The sequence below is a fragment of the Haliaeetus leucocephalus genome, unplaced genomic scaffold (genome assembly GCF_000737465.1).
Source record: "Haliaeetus leucocephalus isolate CR32 unplaced genomic scaffold, Haliaeetus_leucocephalus-4.0 Scaffold160, whole genome shotgun sequence".
NCBI classification, from domain to species: Eukaryota; Metazoa; Chordata; class Aves; order Accipitriformes; family Accipitridae; genus Haliaeetus; species Haliaeetus leucocephalus.
The window spans coordinates 843,693-864,991 of record NW_010972596.1 but is presented as its reverse complement, the minus strand read 5'-3'; the positions used below and the strand labels follow the sequence as shown (position 1 = coordinate 864,991).

Below are 21,299 nucleotides of genomic sequence, written 5' to 3'. Positions count from 1 at the left end.
GAAAAGATCTGAAGTCAACTCACGTGTTCTATTTCACATTCTTTGTTACTTTACTTCAAGGGTTCTTTCAGAAACAGGAACAATTTCATTAAATTGATGTAGGCTTCTCTTTCTTATGAGTTACTGTCTTACATCTCAGACTGGCAAGCCAAGCCTCTGGTTAACTTCTGAGGTTTCAGAACAACCCTAATAGAGTTAAGCTACTTTTTTAAAGTTAGTTTGTCACTTTTCATAGGAACAACCAAGGGTTGAAACATTTGATGACACGCTTTGGCTTCATGTTGGTGTTTAAATTCAGATCACACTGAGATCCCTCCCAAAGCAGTAATAATAGATTTACAGAATAAACTCTAGCCGGAGTGAGTCTAACCATAGGACTCTCCGTAGACTCAGCCCACTGAGTTGTGATGCATTCCTGACTCACTGGAAAAACACTGGACATTGGAGTGTCTGGGGAGTGTCCGAGTTGTCTCACCTACACCTCAGATGGAGTAGTTTCAGTGAATATTCAAACATCCTGGAGTTACAAGTTACCTCCAGAAGAATAAAAACATATCCTGCTGTTAAGGAAAGAATACAAGAACAGGAAAATACACCTAACGGAGATAGCTTCAGTCTACCAGTATGGAGTGGCTTGATTATGGCTTTGACATTTCCAGTGTGCTGCTTTGGTCATACTTCATTTTTTCAGCCTGATTTATCAGTAATAACACTTGATCTATCGTGCAAAACCAAGAATTACTTCTAAGTTTGCTTTTGTGATTATGTATCTGACTGGGAGCCCCCAGTGCTAAAAAGCTATTTCTACTTTCAAAGTAAAGGCTAGTAGCTCCTGAGCTTGAAAAGCCATTCACAGGATACCACTATGATACAGAGTGTTTCTGCTCAAGGAAGGTTACGGTCACAGAAATCATCAGACCTGTAAAAAAACACCAACTGGATTCTTTCTGTATGAAATAGCTTTCACAAACATTTTGCCACTGGCCAACAGAATCCAACATTCTCCAAAGGCGGAACAGTTGCCCATCGTGAATGTTTAGATTTTCAATATGTACAATCTTTCAGAGAAACTTCTGACACGCAATTGGCAAAAGATTATCCTGCAGCCAAAAGCAGCCCAAGGCCAATTTGCGGCAACATGCATTTTAATTTAACTGATTTTCTGAAGACCTTGCAAGAACATGACAATGTCCAAGTACAGATCTAAACAGCAGATTTTGCTTCTGATGTAATTCAACCTCTTCAAGCATGAATATACATGCAATTGCATTCAAAAAGAAAAGATTAAAAGCTGTAAGACTGCAAAACCATATTAAAGAGATAGGAAATTACTATATGTGGTCTTTAAGAACAACACATGGGCACTCTGAGGCCGTGAATGCTCTAACTTCATTCCCATTTTGTATTCAAATGCAAACCTGAACATCAGTCTTCTGTGGGAGTTGAACTTCATATCACTTCTCCACTTTGTCTCCTTTTCTCTGATCTTTAGCCTCCTGTACTTCGTCCCATTTATTTCCTTACAGACGCACACCCTTGCACCCTCCACTGGCTTCAAACACTAAACGCAAGTGGGCAATGGGACAGGCTGGGACAGTTTTGACAGCAGAGTGAAGAAAAATCCTTCTTCTCCAAGATCCTGCGCAGTAGCCCAAGTAGGCAGAAGGGACAACTACAAGGGTCTGCTGCTTCTGAAGCCCTGGACTGTGGCACTGCTGTTGGTGCTGGGGCTGTGCTGCACCACACACAACAGCTGGAGCAGGTATTCCCTGAAGGGCACCTGCAGAGAACATTTTGCCACCCAGCTGAAAACTTTAGTGTATCTGGATGTCCCTTGTCCACCACGATTGGGCAGATGGTCACAGGCGAGCCAGAGCCCCACGAGAATTTCAGGATTGTGTCCACAAAAAGTGCTGAATTCACATGGTTCCAGTTGTCTGCCGGCAAATACGCTTAAACATTTTAACTCAAGGCAGACCAAATTTTGTTCTAGAAAGCTCAGGGAAGTGGTGAACACACTGAAGGCAAGACCTTCCAACAAAGTCCTTAGAAATCACAGAGACAGTTGCAAGTTTTCCCCACAGTCTGTTATACGTTTAATGGTGCAAAAATACAGTCATCAAGATTTCAGCTTTGTGGTGAACTGAACACAATTCCAGTGATGTACAGGCATGGAAAGAGGTACTACTGTAATGAGAACAAAAGCCTAAAGACTTCCCTAATGCCAGTATTTATTCCAAGCACCAGAAGATAAAGCATTAATAACCTTTAAAAGTATAGTTTAAACTATGAGACACCAATGGTGCTGGAAAAGAAGTAGCTGAGAAAATTATCTTCTAAAAAAGTCCTGCTTCAGCTGCCACAGAATATAATCCCAGAGCTCCATCCTCTGGCTCCACCACTTAAGACAGCAAACAAAAAACGCCACCAAAATAATACAAATGGGCAAGAAAGGCATTGCTGAATCCCCCGCTCCCATTACGATCTTCCTGTAGTGCCTACATCACTGAGGAAAACAAACAGTTCTCAAAGCAGTTCCTCTCCTTGCACATCCATGTTTTAACACAACCAGATTGGACCTTTGTATTGTTGTTCTGTGCAGCTCCCTTTTGGTTTTAATAAATCTACGTGCTCCTTGCAAAAGCATTGCAACATCTTCATTATCCTTGTCTTCTGAACTTGGTTCCCAGTCAGAGTCTTCATCAATAGGCTCACACACCTCTTCTTTGTCATCTATCAAGCGGTCATTAAGGTCATATTAATTTGGTTCATCTTCATCATCGTTGTCACTGTCTTTCTCCACAGCCCATTTTCCTGTAGGGACAAAAATGTCTTCTAGTTATGAATCATAAATACAGAATGAGAGAGACCTCCCAGAGACCACTGAGTTGGGACTCTCTCCTCAAGAGGAGAGAGAATCAACTAAAGCACCCTACTCGATGCTGACAAATTGGGAGTTGATGTTTAAGGCTCTCGTGAAAAGCTGTGCCATCTCTCTCTGACCCTTACTGCAGCACTTAGCCACCTCCTCACTCAGAAAGTTCTCTTTCCTGGCCTTATTCCCAGCCTCTTGTTACAGAGGGGCCAGAAGGCGATTACATGTCTCTCTGCAGCACCTTTTCTTTCGTTCCTCTTCCGCCCCCAATTTTCTGTAGCCTAGACTACACTACCTTTACTCTCCCCTTCAGCTGTCCTGCCTTCTTTCTGTGCATCTGATCGCTGATGCCCAAACAAAGCTCCAGGTAAGGCATTGCCCATTCTGGGCAGACATCAGGTACTGCTGCGTGGTTAACCTACACTCATCTGGTTAATAAAATACACCACTAGGATTCCTTGTCACAAAAACTGTTCCTGAAATACAGCCAAAGCACGTTCAGTTGTCATGTACTGCAGCCCCAAGACCAGTTTCTGCAGATCCATTTCATTAAAAAGCTAACTAATGATGTAGCTGGTTACCCTTTACTTCATAGAATACAGCTAATTACAGATTATTGCATTTCTTTCAGATTATTTCACCAGCTTCAGATCATTCTGCATATATACATACTGGATACCAGTGTAATGTACATACTCACCATTCTCTGTGCCACACTGAGGTAGAGCGCTCCGGAAAAGCCCTGGGATGGAGTGCTCTAAAAAATCCAGTCAATGAAGGGCTCCCAAAAACCCAAATGGTAAAGTACTACTCCAGGGCAGCACAGTGATGCACTCATCCGGAGCTGCATGGTGATGCACCCCAAAAAATGCTAACTGATGACGCTCCTCAAAACAGCCAGACACAAAATTTCTCAAAAAAGGACAACAGTGAAGGTCCCACAAAAAAAGCCAGATGGCAAAGTGCTCCAAAAAATGCCCGGCAGTGGAGAGCTCAAAAAACCCAAACAGTGGAGGGCTCCAAAAAGGCCACAGGGTGGAAAGCTCCCAAAATGCCCAAGCCATAGTGCTCCCAAAAAGTGCTGGGGTGAAGTGATCTGAAAAAGCCCGAGGCTGGAAAGCTCCAAAATCCCAGGTGAAAGTGAGCACCAAATGTCCCAGGGGTGGAAAGCTCCCTAAAAGCCCCCAGGTGGACACCTAGCAACCCCCCCCCCGCCCAGGGTGGAGACATGCAAATAAGCCCTGGGTGAAGTGCTCAATATATCAAAACGGTAAAAGGATTCAAAAAAGCCCCAGGCTGGAACGCTCCCAAAAACCCAGGCAGTCAAAGGCTCCAGAAAAGCCCCAGAGTAGAGAACTCCCAGAAAGCCCCCAGATTGGAGACATGCAAAAAAGCACCGGGGTGAAGCGCTGAAAATAGAGAAATGATAAAATGATTCAAAAAACCAACAGGCTGGAGCACTCCCAAAAAGCCTTAGGCTGGAGGATTCCCAAAACCCTGAGGCTGGAGACCTCCCAAAAAGCTCCCAGGGTGGAGAGTTCCCAAAAAACAAATGGTGAAGGGCTCACAAAAAGAGAAACATTGATCCACTCCTCCAGGCAGGCGCAATGAAGAACTCCTCCAGGGTGACAGCGGTGAAGCACTACTCCACAGCAGTGGTGAAGCTCTCCAAAAATGCTGGGTGTTGTAGCATTCCAGGAAAAAAAAAAACCCCAAAACCTTAATGGGATCCCAAAAAAACCAAACGGTGAAGAGCTCCAGAAAGCCCCAGGGTGGAGAACTCTCAAAAAGCCCCAGGGTGGAGAGCTACTAAAAAACCAAGCAAACAAAAAAACCCAATGGTGAACAGCTCCCAGAAAAACCATACACCGGTGCATGCCTCTAGGACACTGCAGTGATGCACTGCTCCAGGGCAATGGTGATGAAGCACTCCTCCGAGGGCCGCATGGTGAAGCACTCCAAAAACGCAAGGTGTTGTAGAAGTCTAAAAAAAACCCCCAAAGCTTAATGGGATCCCAAAAACCAAAATGGTGAAGCACTGCAAAAAGCCCAGGGGCAGAGACCTCTCAAAAAGGCCCAAGCTGAAGCATGCCCCAAAATCTCTGGGTGAGAGTGCTCGTTAAACACCCAGGCAACAGAACGTTCCAAAAAAGCCTCGGGGTGGAAAGTTCCCAAAAACAAAATGGTGAAGGGCTCCCAGAAAATGAAACATTGATCCACTCCTCCAGGCAGGTGCGGTGAAGGAGTCCCCCAGGCTGGCAGTGGTGAAGCACTCCTCCACAGCAGCTGCGAAGCACTCCAAAAAATGCTGGGTGTTGTAGTATTCCAGGAAAAAAACAAACCTTAAGGGGATTCTAAACAAATGGTGAAGAGGTCCAAAAAGCCCGAGGGTGGAGAACTCCCAAAAAAGCACCAAGCTGGCAGTATCTCATACAGAGACATTCCCCCTCCCATGTTAATTACAAATGTCTTTGCGTACATTTTGTAGAAATCTACATATAGATGTTGACAGACATAAAATCTATATTGACAGTCATAAAATATCAGTACTTTTATAGAAATATCATTCATAAAAACATGCCCATTTAAATATAACTGTGGGCAGGACTATGCTTCAAGCACAGAGCACCACATACAGCAAAGGTGAAGAATGGATAATAAGAGGGAGGAAGAGCAAATAAAAATTAAATCAAGTTGAAAATTCATTAATTTCCTTTAGAAATTAAATCACGTTGTTTTAAGTCATGAGTTAAATTTCCATTCCCACCCACAAAAATACTCAAAGAAAGAAATTATGCAATAGTTCACATGTATTCAGGCAATCACAGCCAAAGATGACTACAAAGAGGGGACTGTGAGAAAGGAGCAACAAACCAGTTCCCTTTTCTGAGAGTGTAACACCTTATCAAGGGCAGGTACCTGGATGTGAACTCCAGAAAGCCTCCACACCCTCCCACCTGATGTTCCCATGAGCAAGCTAACAGGCATTAGTCTCGATCAAATTACTAATGGCTGATGGAAAACTACTCCCAGTCATGCCTGGGCTGGGGGCTCCTTGTCTTTCTCCACTGACACGGTGTCCGTTTCTGAGGATCACTGTTCAAGAAAGGTACACGCCAGTTAGAGGCATCCGGAGAATATGACTAAGAAGGATCAGGGTTTTGGAAAGCATGGTCTCTGAAGAAGGATTAATCGTAGGGTGAATGGAGTTGTTGTTTACGGTCAGGAAGAGAAGGCAGAAGAGAGCTGTGTGAGGGCCTTTACATTTCTAAAAGGATGCTGCAAAGAGAAAAGGGAATCCACTTCTCCCTGTGCACTGTGTTGAGGACAAGGAGGAATGGGCTTGAAATGAGGCAAAGGAAATGCATCTGAGATGTTATGGAAGGAGAATTCAGAGGCAGTTTCAAAGAGAGCTGTGGTATCCCAAGTGAAGAGAAGGAGAAGAAGGAATTACGGTTTACATGTCATAATGCAAGGAACAGAGAGCTGCAAAGGAAATTATCAGTTGGCAGTTGGGAAAGTCAACTGTTACGGACCAATTCTAAGAAAATTTCTCTTCTATTGAGAACCCCCAACAAACCCAGGTCGCAATTTTGCAGTGGTGTGGCAACTCCCAACATATTGATAGCTGCTTTTAGTAACATGCTGCTTCCCAACCAACAGAGGAGGACACGAAACAAAATAGGAGAAGCCATACCTTCAAGAAATTATATTCTAATAACAAGCAAAGAAGGGGTTCTTCAAAGCTTATTCAGCCCTGCTGAACCGAACCAAGCACCAGTGTCCTTGGGACAGGACCAGTCCCGTGGTCCCAGGAACAGGAGGGCTACGTAGCTTCAGCTCTACCCCTTACAGAGACAGCTATCCCCGCTCTGAAGTTGTCGCTGTGCAGCTCTGTGCCTGCACTCCCACTGCTTTCTGCTCTACCTGTTTGCTGACTGGTTTGTATGTCTGTCACATAGGTAAGTTTTTATACATATGTATACCTGTGTAATCTTATGGCACATGTAATCTCACTAGATAAGCAGTAAATTAGGCACATACAGCAAAATCACTCTCCAACCTTTGAAGAAGAAGTCATGAGTCCCCTGCATGGTACGTGTGGCAGGGGGTGGTCAGCATGGACTCTGCATTTAAGTGATAAAACATCATCAGAAAAAAACTCATAGAATTATCCACTCAAATTGTCTTGCTTCAATGAACTAGTTGGGGAAAAAAAAAAAAGGGAGCGCTCAAGATCTCAGTAAGGGTTATTCCTTCACACCCCTTCACAGTCTCACCAACACTGGTGCTCTGCACTTGTTCTACCACCTAACCCTCACCTACCCCCTAAGGCCTCCTCAAGCACCCCTGGACCCTGTCTGGTGTGTCCTGCCAAGGCTGCCCAGGGACTTTAACACGTGCTCGTTGTGCTTACAATGCTTATAGCAAGTCCTGGTGATGATAGTTTTTCAGGCAGGTTTGATACTCCAAAGAACCTATGCCAGAGGATCCTTCCCTTTCTGGTCACATTCTTGTGCACATTGCATAAAATAAGGTAGGGAGGTCCCTAAAGTGGGGACCATCCCCCTCCCTTAATCTGCTTACTAAAAGCATTTGTCCAATTCTTCTGAGTTTGCAGCCTCCTCCAGCCATCTGCCCCACTGCTTCCTCTGTAAAGGAAAGTTTTCACACTGTCTTCCTTTCTTGCACTTGATGCCCCCAGTATCTGTTTCCCTTGTATTCAGGGCAGGGGTTTACTCTGTTCCTCCCTGCAGAGCTCTCCCCATTTCCTCCTGCCTGCCAGCCTGCTGCAAAATGAACCCATCATGCTCTCAGCCAGAAGGATCTGCACCAACGGTGCAGGTGCCACCATTATTCCAACGTAGCTGGCTCCCGTAGCCTCGCCACCACGCTCAGTGCTGCCCAGGGTACCCCACTCCTGCCCCAGGGCTGCGACACCAGCTGCTGCCGTCACTGGGAGCAAAGCAGCGGTGCCCGAACGTGCCCTCCATTGCAGCTGTGAGGACGCTGGCTGGAGGCTCTTGGCCAGAGCTGACGGTGGCAGTTATCGGGGCTGCATGTGTGTCGTGGTTTAACCCCAGCCAGCAACTAAGCACCACGCAGCCGCTCACTCACTCCCTCCCCCCGCCAGTGGGATGGGGGAGAAAATCGGGAAAAGAAGTAAAACTCGTGGGTTTAAGAATGGTTTAATAGAACAGAAAGGAAGAAACTAATAATTATAATGATAACACTAATAAAATGACAACAGCAATAATAAAAAGATTGGAATGTACAAATGATGCGCAGTGCAATCGCTCACCACCTGCCGATCGACACCCAGCTAGTCCCCGAGCAGCGATTCCCCCCCACACTCCTCAGTTCCTATACTAGATGGAACGTCGCATAGTATGGAATACCCTGTTGGCCAGTTTGGGTCAGGTGCCCTGGCTGTGTCCTGTGCCAACTTCTTGTGCCCCTCCAGCTTTCTCGCTGGCTGGGCATGAGAAGCTGAAAAATCCTTGACTTTAGTCTAAACACTACTTAGCAACAACTGCAAACATCAGTGTTATCAAGGTTCTTTGCGTACTGAACTCAAAACATAGCACCCTACCAGCTACTAGGAAGACAGTTAACTCTATCCCAGCTGAAACCAGGACAATGTGCCAGGTGTGTGGGGCCAGGAATGAGGCAGTCCTACCTCCTGCTCCACACCCTGCACCAAAGACTTGTGCATGGGGACAGCTGCCAAAGGGCAAGCACCATATATAGGGCCTGGCTAAAATGGGCACTTCTTCCATGGGTCACTGGGCCACAGGAATGTGCATTGCCACATTGTTCCTTTTCTTTTCCTGATGTGTCATGTCTTTGTCCTTAGCTTCCAGAGTTGTGTGATTTTGCTAACAAGTAAGCATGTTAAAAAGAAGGAAACACTCCATATTATGGAGAGGGGAATGACTCACTCCCATAGACTCCAGACTAAAAAAAAAGAAAAAAAAAAAAAAAGAAGCCAAATGGCTTGGGCAATCTCATTATCTTAGGTAATTTTTTTTGCCTTGTGCCATGGTTTAAGCCCAGCCGGCAACAAAGCACCACAAAGCCACTTGCTCACTCCTCCTGCACGGTGGAATGAGGAGGAGAAAATATAAAGAAACACTCATGGGTCAAGACAAGGACAGGGAGGGATCACTCACCACTTATGGTCGCAGGCAAAAAAAAGACTCAACCTGGGAAAGAAACAAAATCAATTTAGTTTACTACCAATCAAATCAAAAGAAGGATACTGAGAAGTAAAAACCAAATCTTAAAACACCTTCCCCCCACCCCTCCCTCCTTCCCGGCTCAACTCCACTCCCGAATTCTCTCCCTCCTCCCTCCAGCGGCGCAGGGGGACGGGGAATAGGGGCTGGGGTCGGTTTCTCACACGTTGTCTCTGCCGCTCCTTCCTCCTCAGGGGGAGGAGGACTCCGCGCTCTTCCCCTGCTCCACCGTGGGGTCCCTCCCACAGGAGACAGTCCTCCACAAACTTCTCCAACGTGGGTCCTTCCCACGGACTGCAGTCCTTCAGGCACAGACTGCTCCAGCACAGGCTTTCCTACAGAGTCGCCACCATTTTGGGGGGCATCCGCTCCCCCGCTCCCCTCCACGGGCTGGGGGGGACAGCCTGCCGCCTCCCCACGGGCTGCGGGGGCATCCCCTCCTCCTTCCCTGACCTCGGGATCCGCAGAGGGGTTCCTCTCACATCCCGCTCCCCCGACTCCCTCACGGGGCGTTCGTTCCCCTTCTGAAATCTCTTCTCCCAGAGGCGCTCGGCCTGGGCCAGAGGCGGGTCCGGCCTGGGCCAGAGGCGGGTCCGGCTCCCAGCCGGGGCAGCTTCGAGCAGCTTCTCCCAGGAGCCGGCCCTGCGGACCCTACTCCTCTACCAAACCCCCACCACACAAACCCAAAACAACACCTTGGCATATCCAATCTCCTTCTGAGATGACAGAAGTGGTTTGCCCTGCAGTTTGACTGCCCTTGTCTTGGGATGCGTCTCCGGCCGTGAGACATTTCTCAGCCCCACTCCTCGGCGGTAGCTGCCATGTCCTGGTTTGCCCTGGCCGCCCGCTGGCCTCGTGCCCGCGCTGTGGCCAGCTCACGTGGGTGGGGACGGGCTGATTTACTCTGCAAATAAAGGGGATAGGAGGCCGCCCGGCTGGATGGGCACAGGTCTTCCTTATTGCCATCAGATGGAAGCCAGTGCCACCCACCGCCGCCCAGGGACTTGCCCTGTGTGCTCAGCCTGTGTAGACAGCTCTTCCGAAAACGCCTCAGGGCTGGCCCCGTCTCCTGAAAGCCTCCCGGCAGCCACCGAGTAACCCCAGGTCGCAGGGGTTGGCCACAACCGTGCCATTCACAGCTGTCTTCACCTGCCAGCAGGACGGAGGGAGGGAAGAAGGAAAAGCAGGAAGAAGGGGAGGGAAGGAGGAAGAGGGAGGGAGGGAAGCGAGGAAGGAGGCTGCGTTCAGCAGCCACCTCCGGCAGCTAGAGCCAGAGCAGCTGACAGTCACCGTGGGAGGCTCGCCATGTCCTCGGCAACTTCCACCGCCTCTTTACCCAGCGGCCTGGCTGTCCTGACGACTTTCCCAGATGTGCTCTTCATTCCTGAAATTGTGAGTGCTGGCTTTTCCCTGCGGGAGGGCAGATGCTGCTGGTGGGGGCATCCAGCACTCTTGGTGCTGCAGGTGTCGGAGGGATGAGACCGGACACCAAGCACATGGTTCAGGAACCACACCAGGTCGCTGAGCCACAAAGGTCTGGGGACAGCCCTTGATGGGGCTCACCCGCAAAGAAAAAAACCACAAAGCCCTGACCTGGGGCTCGGCAGCGCTCCTTTAGCCTGCAAGGGATTTTTGTGGCACCTGTAAAAAGGTTTTGTCATTTCCTAGTTGAAAAAGTTGAGGGAGTTGCTGGCAGTTTTAAACTAGATTGCCAAATTGAGCCACTAAGTTAATTGGAAGATTATTTTAGCTGCTGATACAGGCAGAGGATAAACTGCTTGCTTAAAGCAGGGGGTAAAGGCTAACTGAGGTAATTGTTCGCAGCAGCAAAGAGCCTGGGCTGTCGAAGCTGCACTGCTTAGCTGCAAAATTCCTGAGCTGGAGGTGCAAAGTGCTGGACCTGGGTATGTGGGCAATGGTGAACAAACACCTTGTAAATTCTTCCCATATTGTAATTTCATTGAGCAGGAGAAGATCATAATCTTAATGGATTTGGCACAGGGGATTAAAAGCAGTTGCTGTGAGCACTGACTACAAGAGGGAAAGTTTCAAGTGGAACCTTTTTCCTCTGTCCTCTGCACCCACCCATGAAACCTGCTCTTCTCACAACAGTTTGAGAGGCTTTTTCCAAAGCCTGACCACTTTCATCCAACATTGAGGGGTTTGGCTGGGTGTTGTAGGATGGCATTCAGACTATTTTACACTAAAAACTTCAACTTTGCCATCTGGGACCAAGTCCTTTCCTGTCACGCAACTCAGCCCACACTCCTGGAATTCACAGCGTTATCTCATTCTCCTAGTGACAGCAGTAAAGCAAAGAGGAACTGGATTAAAGCAGGCATTACCAATGTGTAGAGGAAAGCTTTGCTTCAGCACCTTCAAATATGGTCTGGGGACTTTTTCTCTGTGCCTGGGCCCTGAGAGCAAGCTCCAGGTTTCCCACAGCTGCACGAAGGAGGGTGCAAAGTCCCTGTGGAGATTCTGGCTGGGCAGACACTTGCCAGCCACCCCTGCCACTGGGCTGTATTAGTCCTGGTGCTGAGCGTACTGTTGGCCTTGGCATTCTTACAGTACCCGCTGTGCCTTGAACTGTTTGTAATTCCTGTCTCCAGGGGATTTGGCAAGGCAGTTTTCTTAATGAGACAAAAATAAGCACCCTATCCTTTGGTTTGGGCAAGACCTGGAAATATGCATCCTAAAGGTTCAGGAACCACCAGGGAAAGAGGAATGCTGCATAACCAGATTTCTCCATCTCCAGAGGTGTATGACTTTAGGTTGTGCAGCTGTACTATCTCTGCTGTGTACAAAGGAGGTGGCTGCCTTGAATCACAGCATTCAGAAGGATAGGGTTTCTCAACTCCTTAGTGGAATCTGAGGTTGCCCGCAGTGGGTTAATACAGTAACTATAAAAAAAAAATTTGGCATTTCAAATGCTAAGACAGTTGTGAAAATGCCAGAAGGTCCTGCCTGCAGCTCAGATGATTGCCACATCTGGATGTGCTGATTAAGAACTACCATTTTTATTCTGTGGGGCTGGGCTTAATTCTTGTAATCTATTTTATTTGAAGAGGTTTCTGCATATCTGGAAAAGCTAAAACAAAAGCTAAAACAAGCTGAAAACAGAAACATTTTCTTTGTAAAAGGCCATTTGAAAGATAAGTTTTTCTTAGACTGCTGTCCACAACCTGCTGTGGGTTGTTACTGAAAGCCTCTTGACCCTTTCCTCATTTTTATGAGTCTGCTGAACAGCAGCATCATAAAACCAAAGTCAGTAATCAAACCATGTCAAACATACTTGCCTGAGTGAGAAATCACATCCTGCAGAAAGGAGAGATGGGGAGTAGTAAGCAACGAGAAGTGATACTTCTGCCCCCAACCTCATATTTCACCCCAGTTGTGCTGGATTTTAATGCAGAAACTGTAAGGTTTTCTCCCAGATCTTTAGCTGCAATGCACTCATGGTGTCACCACATGAGTTATTACAGGGACTGGATTAGTGTACAAGTGTCAGGTTTTGGTTGTTACAAGGGGCACCAAAACAGCAGCACTTTGGAAGACCTATTTTTACTCAGATATTTGCAAGGTCTCAACCACATCATTGATTTAATGTATCAGTTTGCGTAATGGAACCAATGAACTTTCCTACAAATGTGGGGTGACACAAATGATGTGGCATTTTCTGAGTATCATAAATCAGAAACTTTTTTTCCACTTGCAAAATGCCTCCAAGGAAGTGGAAACACCATGATTTGTATGAGTTGGCACTTGGATGCTGGCAAAGGCTGGCCTGGGATACACCGACGATCAGAATGATCTTAGAGTCAGTGAGGCTCTCTTACCTCTGGAGATTTGCCAGCAAATCCAACACCAGCCAGTGATGAGGAATAGGTCCCCACAGCAGCACCAGTCTCCACACAGTGTGGGTTCAGCTGAGGAGCTCCTTATCATAGGATGCTGCATAGACTAAACTTTGCACAGGTTCAAGAAACAACTGGGCTGATTTGCAGCAGAGAAAAGCTGCTGAGTGCATTTTAGTGCAAAGACACCACCTGCAGCTCAGACATTCCGCAGCATCGGACATCGTGCTCTCATCCTCTTGTGTAGGAATCTGCTGGAGGAGAAAGGATGGAACGTAGATATAGCTGTCCTTGTGTTCCCCACCCCACCAGAAAACCCATAGAAAACTCCCAAGGCTGGCTGAGAAGAATGGGGTCCCACCTGCTACCGGACCAGCAGCTGGTGACGAAGGATGACCCAAATAGCTGGAGCAGCAATACAAGCCCTCCTTGCCAGGAAGAGCTGGGAGCCTCAACCTTATTTCCCCTACCTCGGAGAGTAAAACTGACCATATTATCTCTCTTCAACCTGTTGTCTGTCCTTTCAGGGTGACATTTGCATGTGGCCTTCATGAGCCGTTTGTGCAAGTGAGCTGGGTTTGACACCACTCCTTTCAAGAGTCTGTCACACTGGGTGTGAAGCAAATGTGCCCTTCTGAAATAAGCCTCCCTCTTTATCGAAACCAGCCTTCAAAAATGTCTGAACCTCCTGAGCACACTGATGTGGGGAGGGCGTGAATGGCAGTGACACCAGGAGGCAGGGAGGCTTTTTGGGGGTCAAGATCAAAGGCAGATGCTCCCAGCTAAATACCCAGTTTCAAGTGGAGGTTGGGAAGAACTCAAAGGCATCCCTGGGCTATTGCCATGTGCAGTGCTAGTGCCAGAGGCATGCGTGGCTTTTGGCTCTGCTCTGGATAAGCCAATTTATCCCATGATCGACCTCTCTTCCACTTTCACTTGCAGATCTTTGGGGGCCTTGTCTGGATCCTGGTGGCATCCTCGAGGGTCACGGTACCCATCCTGCAAGGCTGGGTGATGTTTGTCTCTGTGTTCTGCTTCGTCATGTCCATCACCCTCCTGTGCCTCTACAGCTGTGGGGCCCATGGGGGCAGCAGCTCCTGGGTCACCTTGGTAAGTGGATGTGACAAACCTCAGGGCTTCTCCCCTCCCTGGTGTCACTGGTAGACAATTGCCTCCTTTGCTGCTACTGCACTCCAAATCACAGGCTGGGGCTTGCTTGTGTGGGTTCCTTTTTCTTCCCCTTGGCAGCGTGCTCCCTCCTTGGAAATGACTGCGTGATCCTTGTTTCTTAGGACATCATCTGCCAGGAGACAGCAGCTCTGTTCTACCTCAGTGCTGCCGTGTTGGAAGCCTACTTCACCTATAGCGTCAGCAGGCTTACCGATCCTGTGGTGACGACCATCTACCGGGAGAACATTGCTGCTGTGGTGAGTGCCTGGCAAGCAGGGGCAGGAAGGTGAGGAGGTGACTGCGGAGCAGCCTCAAGGGCAAATCTTTACTTGCATCAACCATTCAGGGACAGGGGGAGAAACTAGTCCTGGTCCTGCTACGTATGAATGTCTCCAAACATGCAAGAGTCAACAGAAATATAACTGTGGCAGTACACTCTTCCCCACCCACCCCCAGCAGGAATCTGAGCTTTAACACGTGTTGGATTTGAGTATGCGTGCATCCGTAACAATAATGCATCATGAGGTGTTTGCTCAGTGCAGGAACTCATACCATATAATAAAAAGTTAACTGGATGATGTGTTTTTCCATTGTAGGTATTCGCATTCATAGCTACCCTGTTGTACGTGATCCATAAGGTGTGCTCGCTCCTGCGATGGAAATCATCCTAAGAGCCTCCCCTCGCAAGTGTGTCTTGTGGTCACCCCATGAGCATGAAAGTTGTTCAACGAATGCAGTTTCCAGGCTGGGTTTGGGTTTTGGTTTTTAATGTGTATGCTATAAACAAGCAGCTTTTTATGTGGGACCATGGCCATGAAGACAAAGAACCTGCCAGGGAAAGCTATATCCTGGCACAATCTGTTTCCCTTCAGTCTCTTCTGGGTTGGGTACGGTTTGATGCTGGTAACAGGGGCCCAAATAAAAAAAACATCCAGCTTTAGAAAGAATAATACAGTTGGGTTCAGAGTGCTAAAATCTCCCTGAACCACACCTTTATGCCTCCAGGGTTGTTATTGCTATCAGGGGAAGCCTGAACAACCAGCACTAAGGAGCATGAGTACGAAACGGGGTCATTTTAAATGCCGCCCATCCATGTAAGCCTGTTTCCTTCCCTAAACCTGCTGTGCCAAAAGAATATTTTCATGCAGTTTCTGGAAATGCCATCTCTGACTTGTGATGAGAAACACAGGCAATATTTAACTTGCTTCAGGGGCAATATGAGTTATTGCAACCCCTGAAGGGTATTGCTGAATTATGAGGCACAACCATAATGCCAGGAATTACCACTGTCTTTAATCCCCCTACAAAATACAATTTATAAGCTGGGCAGTAGACTGTAGGAGAATTGTATGGATTATTAGAATAACCTCTTGAATATGCAGAGGTAATCAGCTCTTGTCTTTGGTGCATAGCTTCTCTCACATACACCGGCACTGTGTCACTAATAAAGATGGGTTTGGTCTGATTTTGCAAATAGATGAGTCATTTCAGCTATTTTGTCTTTGCCACACATAGGTACACAAGCCCTGTACAGCCTCAGGAGCACTGCACTGTAACAAGGCAGTGTGTAACGACGAGACACGGATTTGGGCATGAATGAATGAGAGGCCTTTTCTGGTGGGGGGAGCCTGGGGGGCTCTGTAGCCAGGGCCAGGGCATAGACCAACTCCGGTTAATCTCAGGGATGAGGTTCATCTGAATTCTTAAATTTCTCCAGAGCATTAACCTGAGTGAGCATGCTGGGTTTGGCTGGGGTAGAGTTAATTTTCTTCACCCTAGCTGGTATGGGGCTGTGTTTTGGATTTGTGCTGGAAACAGTGTTGATAGCACAGGGATGTTTTCGTTCCTGCTGAGCAGGGCTTAGCCAGAGCCAAGGGCTGTTCTGCTCCTCACCCCACCCCACCAGCGAGCAGGCTGGGGGGGCACAAGGGGTTGGAGGGGACACAGCCGGGACAGCTGACCCCGACTGACCCAAGGGACATCCCAGACCATGGGACGTCATGCTCTGTAATATAGAGCTGGGGGAAGAAGAAGGAAGGGGGGGACATTCAGAGCGATGGCGTTTGTCTTCCCAGGTCACCGTTACATGTGATGGAGCCCTGCTGTCCTGGAGATGGCTGAACACCTGCCTGCCCATGGGAGGTGGTGAATGAATTCCTTGCTTTGCTTGTGTGCGCAGCTTTTGCTTTACTTATTTAACTGTCTTTATCTCAGCCCACGAGTTTTCTCACTTTTACTCTTCTGATTCTCTTCCCCATCCGACCAGGGGGGAGTGAGCGAGTGGCTGCGTGGGGCTTAGTTGCCAGCTGCGGTTAAACCACAACAGTGAGTTAATTTAAATGCGGTTTAAACCCAAGAAGGGGTCTTTTCACGTGTTAGACATGCCTAATTAGCCCTTCCAGCTTGTGGGGCAAAAATTGCTTCCATTTTGAGTCTGAAGTTCCTGGATAATAACAAGGACTGGAGCATGGAAGGGAAATAAAATTGCCTTAGAGACACCTCTGTTGCTTCAGATCCAGGGGGGACTTTTGAGCTGTGACCATGGGTTTGGGTTGAAACTTTTTAATTGCAATGTGAGGAAAACATTTGATTCTTTTTTCTTGTTTTTTCCTTGTTCAAAACCAGCCTGACCTGTTTTGCTTGTGTTAATGTGACAACAGCAAACTCATTGCAACAGAGGTGGAAAAAAAAAACCCAACCCCTTTTCAGAGCAAGGAGTGAACTCACAGCCACTTTGTACAAAGGCTCTTGGTTCTACAAGTTTAATGTGCGCCTGCGGAAACTGGTTTCAACATCACATCATCATGGGTGGTAGGGGGGGAGGGCTTGTGCCTAGATTTGCCCTGCTTCTATTAACACCCCTGAAATTAGCATTAAAACACAAAGAGGCCTTTCTGTTTGGGTCTATTTACAAAGGCAGACATTTGTGGTCATACCCTGGACCCTGGGATGCAATATCCCTGTCCACCTCCTGCACCCAGGTGTGGCCAGCACCTCTTCACCAAGCAGCGCTGTCTTTCCGCTTTCATCCATGTCCCTATGCCTTATGCCCATTACATTTCCAGCAGGATCTTGGAAGGGTTCCCATCTCTCCTCCCCAATTCCTTCTGCCTTGCTTTGCCCTTTGCTTCTCCTTTCCCTGCTGCACACCAGTTTACACCAGTCTGCACTAGTTCACTTGCTTGCCCCTTTCGTTCTGGCCCTGCTTCTGGTTTGCTGAAGATACTTCCCCACCCCAGCATTAGCGTAACCTTGCTGTAAACCAGCCCTGGAAAAAAAACAGCAAGGTGCTGCTGGCAGGGGAGTGCTCGTCAGCCCCTGCGCAAGCCGGGGAGAGGGGTGAGACAAGACGGTGGACATGGCATTTGGAGGGAGGCCCTGTGGTCCCAGTGTAACTTGGGCCACGTCTTTACCTGGGGAGGGCTGGGCAGAGATAATAGGCTGAACGGCAACCAGGTGAGTTGCAGCAATATGCACGTTCCCTACACTGTGGAAAGAAGAGAAAGAAAGAGAAAATGAAAAAAGCACCCAGAGGTCTCCATTGCCATCACGCCCAGCCCTCCAATCGTCTCGATGCAGCCATGAAGACCCACATGCCCTGGAAGCTGGGCAGCCCAAGGTAGCTGCCTGGAAAATGGCACACCTCAATGCTTCGTGAAGGGAATGCTGCTGCCCAGAGCTCGGAGAATCTCCCAGGATCTGCAGACCATCTACCCTATGTGCACCAGGTCTCGTCCTCACAGAGAGCCCCGAGGATAGCATTGGCCTGAGAATTTGCTGTCACCCCACTGGAAACGTTGCTCATGATGAACACTGCAGTCTTGATCCTTCTCCCATGGAGATACTTGTCTGGGGTTAATTGCACATTAGCATGGCTCCCCAGAATGCGAGATGGCCGGCTCTGGAGCGTGCTGCTTGCACGGGGTTGGCGCTTGCAGTTTGTTGACCACAATGCACCCGCAGTCCTTGCCTGCAGAGCTGCTCCCAGCCTGGCCCAACATCCCACGCTCCATTTGCGCAGACATTTCCAGATCCCCCTAGGCCAGCACCTCATCTTCAACAGCATCCTCCTTATGCCATGTCATGTCATGCACCCCTGGGATTCCCTTGCAGATTTAGCTAGATGGAGCAGCCCATTTAAAAAGCCACAAATCAGCCCTTTTTTCAGAGCGCTTAAGTCCCATTCACACAGTTAAAAACAGTGCAAACCTATTGCACCCCTGCAGCCACCACCAGATTTCAACTGGTAGTGTAACTAGAGTGGCCACCTCTGCTCTTCTCCAGCTTCCTCAGCAAAACAAGGAGCTCTTGCAGGCATCTATGCTAGAGAGCAAGCACTCAGGCTTTAGTTAAAACAAACCATCTGCTTGAAGGCAAGCAAAACCTCAGCTCCTGTGATAAAAAGATTACAGACATAGCATTCATTAACTATGCCCAGATTGTAATCTTGGTCGCTCTTGTTTAATTAAATAGCTTCTTACCTGCAATGTTAGCTGTTCCCCAAATATTTGTATATCGGATACCTTGCCTCCAGTGATGCAATGAGTTAGAAGCACTTCCATCTTTTCCTGAATTGCAGGAGAGGAATTTTCTTTGTCTGAAAGCAAAGAAACTTAATAGAAAATTATGGCCTGCTCCATTGAAAACACAGGAGTTTCTGACATTTCTCATTTTACCATCAGCTTTATCTGTGAGTGATGAGCAAACTGTATGCTGGGTACAACATCTATACCAGCATCTATATCAATATGAACTAACTTGTGAAAACAGGAAACCCACAAAAGATTACTTCTATGGAGGGATCAAAGCTCCATGTGGGTCTGTGGCACAGTCTCGGTCTGTCCCTGCCTCTCCTGACTCAGCCGTGGTCCGTTCCCCACCTCTGATCTTTGCACCAAGACCATGGCCCCCTCCTGCTCCTTGGTCTCCCTTAAGCTAACTGAATCAAGCATTGAAACCCCATTTGCTTTGAGGGATGGAAATGCCTTACTCCTGATTTATGGAAGTGCTCAAACATGAGTCACTGTCCTGTGGGTCTGAGAAGAGCCCTAAACCTCCTCCAGAGAGCTGAGGCAAGGGCAGAGGAGTCCTGAAGACCCTCATGGGAGCAGATGCAAGTGTAGCTAGTGCGCAGACCTTGGGGAAAGAGGGAGATTTGTGGTTACCACATTACCTTCTCTGACGGAGGAAAGATCCACTGAGAATAATGTCTTGTTTTACCCTACACTAGCAGCGAGAACAGAAATTACCGAGTGACCAAGAAGGGTTCAAGGGTGATGTCTGTTTGCAGACCTCTACTCACAAAAGACAGGCTGGGACCCTTGTGCCGAGTGATGGCCTGTGCACCTCAGGAGCTGGGAAAATGTGATGCAACATCTCAGGTTGGGTTGCGCAATGAACAGTGTTCAGGCCCAGGTCAGCTGGGGAGAGCTGGACTTTACAACTTGCTCTGCATCATGTGCTGCTAGCTAAGGACCTGTCCCTACAGCTTGTCTTTCTTCAGTCCTTCCTAAGATCAGACAAGGGCCTGCCCAATTCTGCCATCTCATCCCACTGCGCAGATGGGGCATTGCTGGAGACCTTGACATCACCCACATCCCAGATTTTTCTGCAGCAGTGGCCTTGTATGATCTCCTGTGGCACCATCACCATTCTTAGGCCAGAACATGGTGGGCTTCTCCATATGTGTTAGGTGAGGAAATGGAAGAACAGAGTGCAAGGAAGCAGCAGGACATCTCCAAGCCTGGGTGCAATCACCTGCTACTGACACGCACCTTATTCCTGATTCTGAGAAGAGAGAAAATGCTGGCACAATCCATCTGCTCACTGCAGCACAGGGAAGCAAATGACAAACAGCTGACCCAGTTAGTCACTTCAGGCTCTCTCTACTACCCAACCTGAGGCTGTTTTGGGTCAGTGGCAGAGCCAACTCACTTCAGCTCAGTGTTTCTGCAATGACAGAGGCAAACTGAAGGTCATCTAAACACAGCAAGATTGGATTACTTTAGCCCAGGTTTATTCATTCTTGATTTTGCTCAACAGTAAGATGCAAGCTAAATGTGAGCATACATTCTCGAACAGTAGTTTGATATGCTGCTTACAAGAAAGTTTGCAAACCAAACACTTTGCAATCCTACTGAAGGTGGATTTAGATTGAGCTGGCAAACAGGAATAAAGCCTTCAGCCAACTGCTCAGCAGGCACAGCCTTTGAATTAGAATTTTCATTACCAGAGTGAGATAAAACTCAATTAAATTCACCATGCCTGTTTGTATATACGCAACTGCTGTCTTCTGAAACCTGCACTGAAATCAATGCAAAATATCGCTCCTAAATGTCTTTAACATCAGAACTGCAAATGTAAATTCCCAGGCTAGTCTTGAAGTATTTCTGAGGTATTTTCTCCTGTACTAACAAAACAGGTGGTATAAGCATCTTCTGGCATACAGAGAAATGCCACGACAAGCACTCACAGACTGGGAGGCACAGAAGTTAACTCCTGACTTGTTTTATAGCCTGGATTGCTCTAATACTTTGTGATAAAACATTGTTTGGGTTCGGTTCCACTGTTTCTTTTGCCATGCCCAAGACAAAAACACGGAGTTACCAGGTAAAGCATTATGTCCTCGCATGCAGATGCAGTCTGTTTAACTTCTGGTGGGATTTGGGTGATGGATCCCCTCCAACCAGTGAGCTAAGCTAGCATCTAGCACATACCTTGCTGTGCTTCAGATGGAGATCTGCTTACATGAAGGAGTTTACTCCATCTCCAGTCAGAGGCTGGTGTGTATCACAGACTTGCTCTTTCTCCTTTAATCCTCTGACAGCTGTAGCACTTTCTAAGTTCTGGATAGGGTCCAAGACTCTACTATGCTCAGTACCAAACTGGCAGAAAATGAAGCTAGGTCTTATCCCAGCACACATGCAGAGGACAGTACTGTAAGAAAGGCTGGACTGCAGGTTTTGTACTGGACTTCCAATGCCAGTCAAAATACTGCAACATCCCACAGGAGACTGTGAAGTGGCTGTCCTCAGATATTTGGGCTCTACTTCATTTGGGGAACTCCCCCACTTGCATGAACAGTGTTGCACAACTCCAGCTGTTGCCCACCATCACCTTGCTCCCCTTCCCCCCCACCAGAAGACACACAACTTCTAC

The 21,299-nt window shown here is 47.8% G+C and overlaps 1 protein-coding gene across 3 annotated transcripts; it reads left to right on the top strand.

Moving 5' to 3' along the window:
- The first annotated feature begins 10,419 nt into the window (after positions 1–10,419).
- On the top strand, positions 10,420–14,812 carry MAL (mal, T-cell differentiation protein). 3 transcript variants are annotated; one of them, XM_010562492.1, is made up of 4 exons: positions 10,420–10,506; positions 13,914–14,081; positions 14,264–14,398; positions 14,738–14,812. In XM_010562492.1, exons 1-4 carry the CDS (start codon positions 10,420–10,422, stop codon positions 14,810–14,812), a joined length of 465 nt encoding a protein of 154 aa, XP_010560794.1. The 3 variants fall into 3 exon arrangements, with proteins under 3 accessions (XP_010560794.1, XP_010560795.1, XP_010560796.1); XM_010562493.1 differs by lacking the exon at positions 14,264–14,398; XM_010562494.1 differs by lacking the exons at positions 13,914–14,081; positions 14,264–14,398.
- The last annotated feature ends 6,487 nt before the right edge of the window (positions 14,813–21,299 follow it).